This window comes from Meleagris gallopavo, chromosome 1, assembly GCF_905368555.1.
Source record: "Meleagris gallopavo chromosome 1, MGAL_WU_HG_1.1, whole genome shotgun sequence".
Classification (NCBI taxonomy): Eukaryota; Metazoa; Chordata; class Aves; order Galliformes; family Phasianidae; genus Meleagris; species Meleagris gallopavo.
The window spans coordinates 190,868,829-190,880,832 of record NC_139404.1 but is presented as its reverse complement, the minus strand read 5'-3'; the positions used below and the strand labels follow the sequence as shown (position 1 = coordinate 190,880,832).

General features: G+C 43.3%; 1 protein-coding gene across 1 annotated transcript in view; it reads left to right on the top strand.

Annotated features, from left to right (window-relative positions):
- Nucleotides 1-12,004, top strand: part of MYO7A (myosin VIIA) — a 97,389-nt gene that overhangs the window by 10,250 nt on the left and 75,135 nt on the right. Inside the window, exon 2 of the mRNA XM_019612314.3 lies at nt 7,065-7,122. Within this exon, the coding sequence (XP_019467859.2) occupies nt 7,105-7,122 (18 nt within the window). The 5' untranslated portion in view covers nt 7,065-7,104. The remainder of the gene's footprint in view (nt 1-7,064; nt 7,123-12,004) is intronic.

Genomic DNA, 12,004 nt, shown 5'->3' with positions numbered 1-12,004 from the left:
AGTACAGCTGAACATACATTTAAAATAAAACTTTCAGGAGAATGTTTTTTCCTGTCCTAATCTGAAATGCAAAAGTGTTTGGGTAACTCCCTTAGGAGATCAGTACTGGATTGCAGAGCCTCTAAGGAGGCTCTGAGATCCTGCAGCTGGATTTCAATACCTATGGCTGTTTTGCTCACAGGTGAACAGCATGGCACAGCCTGGAGCTGTCATCACGGGCTGTGATTAATTCCTGCAGCTTCTGGTGGAGGAAGGCACAGAGGATCACATTCCTTCCCCTTGCTGCCTGTTATATCACTTCACACTCAGAGATCACCACTTTGGCATCTCACGGTGCCCTGATTCTCAGCTCCTGGAAATAACACACTTGCAGTAAAGTCAGTTGTGTATCAAGCAGCTCACACTTCTGGGCTCTGGTCAGTGAGTTTTTTCAGATAGGTCAGGAGGAACAACCTTTTCTGCTTCTACAGCTGGGCCATTATCATCCTGACTGGGTTTATCCTTTGGGCAACCTGATGTAATAAGGGAAAAATGTCCCTGTCATGGCAGAGGGGTTGCATCAGAAGATCTTTAGAGGTTCCCTTCCAACTCAAACAACTCTATCGTTCTATAACCAGAGAGAAGAGCTCATGAGATGAATCACAGGATCACAGAATTGTGATCTCAGTCAAAGGGGTTGGGAGGGACTGGTGAAGATCCCCCAGTCCAACTTCCTGCAAAAACAGGTTCTCACATGTAACCTCACCAGGTCAGAGCAGAGCAGGAGGATCACCTCCCTCAGCCTGCTGGCCACACTTTTTTAAATGCACTCTAAATGCACTCATTGGCCTTCTTGGCCACAAGGGCACACTACTGGCTCATGGCAGCAGTTGTCCACCAAGACACCAGGTCCTTCTCTGCAGAGGTCATTTCCAGCATGTCAGCCCCTGACCTGTACTGATGGTTATTCCTCCCCAGGTGTAGAACTCAGCACTTTCTCTCTTTGAACCTCATCAGGTTCCTCTCCATCCAACTTTCCAGACTGTCCAGGTTTTGTTGGTCTAACTGCTCATCTATTCTGAGCAAAGCCATATATTCAGAAGCTTTCAGTTCTGCCCAAGGACTGAAAATCCTGGTTTGGGGTGCTAAAGTCTTGGGCTGGAAACTCTACCTACTGCCCAGCCACTGAAACCTTTCTGTCATTCACGTTGAGTAGATTACCCTCTATTTACTGGTGGTTTCACTTACCAGAGCCATTTCCCTGGGTTTCAGTTGCACTCACAGAATGACAGACTGCAGCATGCATAAGCTTTTCACTTTCTTCCTTGAGCTACTTGCAGAAATATAAAAAAGAGAACTGAAACACAAATCAACCTGCATCTAATGCATCATTCTACACCCACCCCAGGCTACTTTACTGCCATAGTCTGCCTTGGTGTCTGCAGTCCTTTCTCCCTTTAGTATTTGTCTAACTGATTAGGAATCTGTTCTACGTAGAGAGGATATTTATACTTTGAATAGCTGGCAATTCCTGAAATTGGAGATCCCAGATTAGACCTCTCTGTGGGATGACTTTTTTTTTGTAAAAAAAAAAGACCAGTAAGGTCTTCCCTAGGAACATCATCCACTCACCAGAAAGACAAGCTCAATAGGAGCACCCCCAGATCTAATTAGCAGCTAATCCTGTGGTTCTCATCACTGCAAGGCTGAATGCTGTAGGTGCAGATAGAGAAAATTCTGTATGTCCCTGAAACCGCTCTTGCAGGCTGTTCTTTAGTCTCATCGTGTTACACTGATGACTAGAGAGGCAACAATGCCTTTCCAAGGACCCAGGTCTTCATGAGGTGTCCTAACCTTCACAAATCTTGCAGCTCTACCTGAACCTCTCTGTTTTTCCCCATTTTCCATGCAGAGCTGAAAGAGAGGTGAAAGTGAGGTAATTCTTTCCAACAAAATGAGTCTGAATATAGCTATTTCTTTGCCTCCCAATATCAGCTTTACTATGTTCACTAAAACCTTGTAGTCACTCAAGATCTTTCTAGCTGTAGATGTCCCTGTTCATTGTGGGATACTTGGACTAGAAGACCTTTAAAGGTCCTTTTCAACTGAAATGATTCTATGATTCTATGAAAAGAGTGTGGGAAAGGTGTCTGGATTTGATCTTTTTTTTTTTGCCTTTCAGTGAACTTGGATCAGGGTTTTTTCAATAGAACACGCACTGTGGTAATCAATTCCCAGGCAGACAGTCTGTGTTGTGGATGTATTGCCCACGTGAGAAGGGTGTTGGCATCTGCACCTTACTGGTGCTGTGACCTCCCTTCCTGAGGTGACAGTTTCCTCGCATTCCTCATGTCACCTGCCAGCATGACCTCAGGTGATCCATTCATGCGGAGGCGGCAATTAAGATGTAAACAAGGGAACTTTCTCAGCACGTGGCAGGTGGTTTGCTGGCCAGGGAGTGCTCACTGTGTCCTACAGCCCCATCACGAGAGAGGTTTTACCTCCTTCTGTTTGCTCACCCAGGGAGCGCCTGTGAGTCTCTCTGAGCATGACATTATTTGTGCCATGGGAGAGGAAGTTGTAACTGGATGGTCATTACCATGAACACATCGATCCATAGCCCAGACAGAGGAAATTCTCATAGTTAAGCATCATCCCAGTAACTAAAGTAGGCACCTGACAAGACTCAGTGTTTTGGACCTTCTTAACTGAGATGGGGATTGAACTTATGTTGCCACTTCTCAGTGGATCCTGGACAGATTACCTTCATAATTTTGGAGGCACATCCGAGCAGATTGGAGAACTGACCCTTTGTGCAGAAAAGAAAGCAAGATTGGAGGTTAAAGCCCAGAGAGACAAGCACTGGATGGCAGGAGATCAGTAGTATCTAAGATTTCCCCAAATTATGCTCAGAAACCATGGCAGGCAGTCTGGAGTTCCTATTATGAGAGGCTAAGTGTTCAGTTCACTGAACAGCAGAGTGAGAATTGATGTGAATGCCTTCATAGGGAGCAGAGACCATATGCTGAACCTCTTACATATCAACAGACACCAGTCATACAATGGAGAGGGCATGCCATGTCATCAAAGCAAGGATGTATACTTCTTGGGAAAAGTTTCCCAGGCATGGATGAAGAGAAGATATTTCATTTTAAACAGTAAGGATCTTTGGAGGTAATTACCTTGAGAAGTGGTGGATTGTCTTTGTTGAGATGTTTAGACCAAGATAGCATAGAAGACACTTGTTAGCCAAGAAGAAGGTGGATGGCTCTACATTCAGTTTCATGATCAGAAGACCTCAAGGCCTTAGTTCTAGTGAAGAATGCATAACACAAATTGTCATAGCCTCTCGAGCATCCGAATTTCAGTAGGACAAAGAGCAGGAGTGGCATATAGTGGCATTACCTTCTTCCTCTCTGCTCAGTGTCATACAATGCTTAGAGTTCCCAACAACTGATGTCTTTGCGACTTTAATTTCTTTCAAGAGCCACTGATTCTCTTGACAATCAGAATCCTGATTTTCATAAGGACTAAGGCACTTGTCACTAAGGACGTAAGTCTAACCTTTTTATTCATTGTTTCTCAAATGAAGAGTAGAATAGATTGCAAAATCTTTAATTGTTCTCAGATCCCTTGCTGGAGGGCAGGAGGTGAAAGAAGCAGTGTGCAGACAGCATTGGTGTATTAAATCTCTATGTCCTGTTAGGGTGATACAATACGTGAGTCAAATCTGGGATATTCTCCACAATTAGACTTTACTTCATGCTGGGTGACTGGTAGACCGGCCACCACTGAATGTCAATGAAACCCTTAAGTCAACTATTCATTTTCTTCACTGCATCTGCAAATGGGAAATTATATGGGATGGGGGACTTCAGAAGAAAGGTACAGAATTTGCACTGTTAGAATGATACATCTGAATATCTCTTAACCAATGCTTAATAAGCATATATTCTGCAGGATTAGTGCCATGGAGAGATCCCCAAAGCAGCGTGGCCAGTCATGAGGTTGGATTATGGTCCTGAGCAATCAACAACGAGAGAAGAAATGCCAAACAGATGATAAAAGCAACCCTCTTGGCAATTGTAACAGAATAGTTATGCCCAGGTTCCTCCTTAGTTAAGCTCTGTTGGGTTTCCCTTGCCCTTGCATTTGAGATCTCTTCATAACTAGCAGGAAAGTCATAGAGGAGATCATTGTGGTGGAGTTCTAGCATGGAAGAGACATAAATGGTTCCATGTCACACATCTTGATGCATACAGAACTAGTTTAAAGGGTCTTTTAATCTCACTTCATTGCCTGCCGTGGAGGATCACTTCAGATGATGTTCAACTAGCCCAGAAAGCTGCAAAATGAACCATTTGGAAAAAAAATAGACTTTCCAAAGAGGTGTCTTCATTCCTTTGTTTTATGTGCAATTGATGTGGTAGAGATAGTGGGTGCGTTTTGTTTAACCTAGATTATTTCCTACACCAAAAGTAGCTGTAAAGCTTATTGTAGAAGCCAAGCATGGGAATGATGTTCCAGCAAAGGCTGCAGGGTCCAGATGGCCACTTCATTCCATCGGGGCTCCTGTGAATTAGCAGGCAGCTGATCTCCCCTGTGCTCAGACAAGCCCAATCCTTCTTACCAATCCCTGTGGGAAGAACAAGGAGTGCAGTCTGCCTCATGTTCTACCTTTCCCTTTTGGGGTTTTCCCTACTGGGAAAAGATGGATACCTTCTGTATTCAGCCTCCCATGCAACAGTACTGTGAGTGAGCTTAGGGAGCTCTGAACAAGCAAGCTTGATGGATTGATATGAAGGTTATACCTTCAGAAAAGAAAAAGAAAAATCAACAGGCTCTGAATACTGAAGACCTGTTGAGTACATAAGCACTCTTCTAAACCTAGCACAACACCTGTTCAGCAGGATGCCCAGTGCAGTTTTAATGCCAGGCAAGCCATGGCACAGTGCTTTGCTTCAGCAGCAGCAGCAGGTTCAATGACTGAAGAAGCAGTTCTGAGACTTGATCCTGTGAAAGAGATTCCCCCATTCATTGTTTTTGCAAGACAGAAATTCAAAGGGGCATGATGACTGAGGCCCTTTGCTGACTAACATGCAAATAATTAATAACTGGAATATTTATGAGCTCCTCTCCATTGGGTGAGACCTCTCTTTTTGAACTCTGATGAACAGTGATGTCTTGGTTGTTCTTCCATCCTCCCCCTCTTCTTCCTTCCAATTGAGGGAACTGGGCTTGTTTAGCTTGAAGAAGAGAAGGCTCTAGGGAGATCTCACTGCAGCCTTCCAGTACTTGAAGGGAGCTTATAAACAGGAGGGGCAATGCCTGTTTACAAGGGTGGATAGCGATAGGACAAGGGGGAATGGTTTTAAACTGAGACAAGGGAGATTTAGGTTAGATATTAGGAGGAAGTTTTTCACTCAGAGAGTGGTGAAGCAGTGGAACAGGTTGCCCAAGGAGGTTGTGGATGTCCCATCCCTGCAGGCATTCAAGGCCAGGCTGGATGTGGCTCTGGGCAGCCTGGTCTGCTGGTTGGTGACCCTGCACATAGCAGGGGGTTGGAACTGGGTGATCTTTGTGGTCCTTTTCAACCCAGGCCATTCTATGAATGAATTCCTTCTCCAGGGAAAGGAGACAGGCAGTGCAAAGGGATCATGTAGTTGGTTTCAACAACTGGATCTTTTCACTAACATGTTGAGGGTGGCAGACTCTTGATTTTTCCAGTGGGATAGGTATATGCCTTCAAACATCTACGCTGTAAAAATGGAGTGGTGCAAGCTGTGTGGTAAAGAAAAGGAGAATGATTAGACTGCAGTTTAGTCTGCAGTCCCTGAAGAAGTTATTCCTATGCCATCCTATCTCACCAGCTTGAATGGGAATATTTATGTCCCACTGCTGGTGAGAAGCCACAGAAAATCCACTTTGCATGGTCATTACTGAATGGGATGAGTGCAACTCCTGTTGGTAGAGAGAGGGCTTTTCTTACAGTGAGGAATGTGTATTGAGTAGGTTGACACAGGAGATGAACGCTTCATGTTTTGTAAGATCGAGTCTGTCCCATATCGTGTCTCTTTGGTATGTCTCACCTGGAGATTGTAGAATCACCAAGGTTGGAAAAGGCCTCCAAGATCATCTAGTCACACCATCCACCTACCACCAGTATTTCCCCACTAAACCATGTCTCTAAGTACAACACTTAATAGAGGAGAGGTAGAAAGACATTGCTCTCCTCTCCAATCCCCCCCAAGAAATGCTATCCTTACAGTGGGAATGCATAAAAATAAAAATTATGATTGAAGCTTAATACTCGGTTTTATGTGACCGGTCTGGACCATTCTGTCACCATAAGACAAATGTCTTTTGTCCTTCAAGACTGTCAGCTTTCATATCCCCGGTGTGTCAGGGGAGCTGTAGCCTCTCAGAAAGCGTGACTTTTTGCCTACTTGCTAAAGAATGAGAGTTTTTACTATAGTGGAAAATGTTCCACATCATAAATTTAACAATTACTGATTGTCATACAAGAAGGATGGCTTAAAGATTAAAAGCTGCAGAAATTTAATTATTTGTAGGCAATTTTTGCTCGTAGAGGCCAAACAATTCCATGCTGCAAGCAACACAAGGCGACATCACTCCCCAGGTCTTTTCTTTCCCATCCTGAATAATGTTTTGCTGAAAGTTGTTCAGCCTATCCAACCTTGTGATCAGTAGGCATAGGGCTGTCCTTCTTCACTTGCATTAACTTGTTCCATGGGATTTGGTGATACATGTAATAAGTCAGCTTCAATCTGTTTGCTAGTTAATCTTTGGACAACTTTCTAGGACTCAGTTTACAAAATACTGCTTGCATAAGCAACCTCTATCCCTTTCTCATTCACCATCATGCAGGCATTAATCTGAATGTATTAGAGGATTGTCTCACACTGTCTGGAATTAATATTATGAAAGCACTGGCAGTTTAAGTGCTCCTAGCCCTCTTCCATATATAGGGACTGGGTCAGACCCACCAGTGTCGAGACAGTCCTTGAGTTGGAGTCTATGAGTTGGGGTGTCAGTCCATTAACCACAAATTTCTTTTTCTTTAGGTCCATTCCTGGTTATTGCTGATGTGTTTATTCAGGAACCATGGTCATCCTACGACAGGTGAGTGGAGCATTCCGCTCTTCAGCATTTCTAAATTTACCCCATCATCCCAAGGACTAAAAAGACTTGTTTGGGGGGAAGGGTTGAATCAGGCTATTTTTATCCTATTCTATTTCTCTAAAAGGACTGTTACAAGATGCAGGGATACTCATTAGCCTTAATCCTTGATTGGCTTAGAGGAAATCATTGCTCTGTGTGTGTAGTCCAGATTAACCTCACGAAGTGTTCTGCTTCTATTTTCTCATCTGGGATGGCCCAGGAGCTACACGTGAGTCCTGGATATGCAGAAGAGTAAGCCAACTTTTTGCCAGCCATGAAGAATGTGTTTACTGCATGAACTGATTTCAAGTAGCAGTGCTGCTTTGGCTGTGCAAGAAAAGGAGGGGTTATCATATTTAAAAAGAATTGATGCATTAAGCTGTAGATTCAGAAATCATTTAGGACTTCAAACTAGTTTTCCCTGTATCTGGGCATAGTTTGAATTGTGGAATCATACAGTCTTTAAGGTTGGAAGGGCTACTAAGATCAAGTCCAACCATCAACCAATCCCCACCATGCCCACTAAACCATGTCCCCCAGTGCCACATCTCCATGGTTCTTGAACACCTTCAGGGACAGTGACTCCACCACCTCCCTATTCAGCTTCCCATAGGCATTTTTAGACCAGATTCTTATTTTCTGCTCAGACTTCTCAGTTCATCTGCACAGGGTTTTGAGAGTATATAAGGAATCCACTAGTGAACTCCTAAAAGTTATCAACACCACTTGATACAGTATTTTGAGATTAAAACATTTAATTACAAGACAAGAAAAGACTAAACCTCCAAACAACCTGAGATTTTCAAAAAGCTCTTCCATTTACAGAAGGAAGTGGAGTTCCTGTCCCTGGGGGTGTTGCAGAACCACGGAGATGTGGCACTGGGGGGCATGGTTTAGTGAGCATGGTGAGGATGGGTTGGGTTTGGACTAGATGATCAAAGTGATCTTTTCCATTCTTAATGATTCCATGATTCTATGATTCTATTCTCAATATTTTGGAGCTGAGCAGCTTTTTTGCTGACAAATATCATATGTTTACATAGAACATTTCTTGCAAATCTCTCTGTAGCGTGTTGGGGTGATCAAGGACCTTCATACTGAAATGCAGGAAGGTTGCCCAATTGTTTTGAGGTAACTTTACATGGTTTACCCCATCTTAAGGTTCACTCTGAGTCAAAGATTGAAGTTATATATCTGTGCTATTCCTATTCCTGATTAGTATGACTTCTCAGACAATTTTCCCTCTGCTTTTTTTTTTTGTCTTTTTTTTTTTTTAATTCTTGAATACCTACAATCCTTCCCTCCCACACTTTTCCTGTGAAAACTTTCACAAAATCACAACATGACCAAGGCTGAAGGCACCTCTGGCTCTGTCTGCTCTAACTATGTCCCAGCAGAGACACTCAGGGCAGGGTACCCAGCACTGTGTCCAGGGGCTTCTGGAGATCTCCAAGGTTGGCTCTGTGCAGCTGAGCATGGAGGGCAGTGAACAGCACTGAGCAAGGAGAAGGCAACACTCAGGGCTCCTACCCTGTTTTCTGTGCTTTCCATTTAGTAATTCAGAAGAAAAGACAATATTGTTCCCCAACAGGGGCCCACAGGGAAACAAACTTATCACCTTTAGTCACTAGCAAATTACTGATGACAACTTCATTTCCATGCACAAAGTAAGGGGAAGGAATAAAAGGCGAGCTTCCCAAATTCCTGCCTTGGCAGCCAGACAAATTCATTTGGCTTGGCAGCACAGCAGTAGTTTTGTTTCTCCATGTTCTGCCTTTTATTCAAAGCAGTGATGTTTTGAGAGTTGGATCTGAGACCAGGAGAGCATAGCGGAGAGTGCCTGGAGAGTGGCACATCACCACTTCACAATGAGCGGAGTTTGCCAAGCTCATCACTGTTTTGATGGCAAAGAGAAAAGATCTGTCACTTGAAATATGGCCATTTGTGCCAACTCCCTCTTCTTGCTTGTGTGGACAACAGTAACATAACATGTTTTTATAGCTACGGTGTCTCAGTGCTCTAGATTTCCTGCAGACCAAGAGAAATGGCCTTAAGTTGCACCAAAGGAGGTTCAGGATAGATATTAGAGGAAAAAGAGTGGTAATGCAGTGGCACAGGCTGCCCCGGAAGGCGGTGGAATCACTGTTCTTGTAAGTGTTCAAGAACCACGGAGACGTGGCACTGAGGGATGTGGTCAGTGGGGATGGGTGGGGATGGATAAGAGTTGAGCTTGGGGATATCAGAGGTCTTTTCCGACTTAAATGATTCTTCGATTCTATAACAAATCAAAAGCATTTATCTGCTAGGGATTAAAGTGTGAAAGGATTTCCTGTAGGACCAAGTTCAATGTTCTGTGAACTAGACTTGGCATGAGATCATCTCCAGTGCACGCAAGAAGAATGGCTGATCTTACGAATTTCTCCCAATGTTAAAAGCCTGCCAACCAACTCTTGAGGTTATAGACAAAGAAGTGGAATTAGGAATGAAAAGAAACTACACAGACCTAAGTTAACCACGTAAATATAAACTAAGCTCACCCAGAAGTGAAGGCCCTGAGGGATCAAGCACTATCTAAGTGCTATAAAGTTCTTGTTTAGTTTAACATGGAGGTGAAATGCACGCAGATGAAGGTGTCTCCAACTAATCTTGAGTCCTGTAGGAGCAAAAGCTTGGTTGGAAAACCTCAACTCTGCTTGTCTGGCTCAGCAGTGCTTCTTGTGAGGTTGTTTCTGGGGGGCAATGCCAAAACCTTCCTTTTTCTCTGCAGCATTTCACCCTGCAAAGTCTATACACCTCTGGCATTCTTACAGCACAATACACAAGACTGAGTATTAAACATGCAAAACAGAAATGTCAACACCACAGAAGCCTCTGTGAGGATCCCTTTGCATTAATATTTAAGTGCTTGAATATGTTCAGCTTGGATTCACCATCTGATTGTGGAATTAGTTTATGGTAATGATTTAGATAGCGTTGAAAATCAGCTTGAAAGAAACAGAGCAGAATGACAGATGCTTTCTTTGTATCCTGGTTCTTGAATCTTCCCTATTTCCAGTCTGGTGAATGTGAGGAGGGCAGCAATGTTCCTTTGATAATTTCTAACAGTGTACGTGTAAGTCCCTGGAGGGAAGACAAGGACCTTGCTAGGCTCAAGAAGATAGAATGGGAGATCCCTTTCTAGGACTGGAGTGTGATGCAATGAATCTAGAGCAGCTTGGGGCATGAGGCGACAGCAATGGGAGAGTGACAGAGAAGAGAACCATGTGACAGCCCAGGAAGCATCCCTGTTGACTGCAGAGAAGCTGGACTAGATGATCTTTAATGGTCCCTTCCAACTCAAATGATTTTGTGCTTCTATGATTCTACAAGTTTGCAATCCAAGCTTGCATCCACACCCAACATCATTTCAGCTTTAAACCTCCCAAAATAAGTCCAACATGAACAACACTGTCCTTTATATGTTCATATTTGTGTTTTCCAAAGGTATTTGTGGCTCCTAACAGTCACCTTTTCCTATGCCAGCCTAGGCTTTTGGCTAAAATTTCTCTTTCTCCTCCTTGCCATTTCTACAGTGTTTATTTAGCAAGCAGTCACTTTCCCTCCCAGCCTTGATATTGACTGAAATCCTCTAAAACCTTTATTTTAAACTCATAAAACAAAATCCCCATTCCTCTTGTGACAGTAGCAGCCCTTTCTGCACCTGCCCCAGTTTAATTTCTTTTTCCTAACACCAGAATTGCACACAGTGCTGCAGATGAAAGAGATTTGTGCAGTTCATTAATGAGCAAGAATAGATTTTGTGATCGACAGCATCCACAGCGACGCTCCAGGAGATGTTTTTCCTTCCTGGGAGTAAGAATAGAAGAGAGAAGAGTTTGAAATCTCTCAGTCCATTCAGAAACATCTCCCAGCTGGGCTCTGTGAGCACTGTTTTCACCTGAAGCTGACACACATTGTTCTGGCCCAGGCTGATATCAGATAATAAGTATTCAGCTTTGCATCTCCATGTGATTCATTATGCTATATGTTCTGATAGCAAGAAGGGGCAGAGTAGAAAACAAGCCTTATTGTAGGTTTTCTCAGGGCTGATCTATAATCATGTTATTATAAAAAGCAAAATGTAAGCCCACTGTTTGGATTCTCTTTCTCATAAACACTGAATAATTTAAGTCTTCTCCCATTTATGCCTTGTATCTGTCTGATCTATGAGTATGAGGCTTCCCTAGGTAGCTGTAATTCAGCAATGAGAAGTCCAGCACAAGCCAACCAAAGGGCACATTTGCATATAGATTGAAACACGAATCATTGGGAGCCATTCATTAGTTGCAGTGCTCAAGACATTTGGCATTTTAACAGCTCTCTGCATCAAATCCTTTCCACCAGATTTATGGGACAATTAAAGTGCTGGGGTAGCTGTGAGCAGAAAATGAAGCTGCAGGCTAGGGAGATGTTCTTGTAACGCTATGGCTGAGGAATATAAATTGCATGATGTCAAAAAAAGGTACTGTGAGCAACCTCAGTCCTGGTATGGAGATATCCTGCCTCTGAGAGAGTCTGTCTGAAACAGTTGTTCCTGCTGGTTGATATGTTAGACAAGTTCCCAGAATCCATCTTTCCCAAAGTTTGATCACTGGAAACCTTATTCTATTTGATCTCAACAGAAGGAAAATGTAGAGTGAGAGCTGTTACATCTGGGGGTGATTTTTCTTTTGATTTTGCAAGAGGCAATAGCAAAATACCCAACCAATGGGACCTTCATTTGAAGGATATCATGAAGCACCCGATAATAAAATTTATCCCGAATCAATCTTGGGACGTTGGGTCTCTCAAGAGAGGACCTACA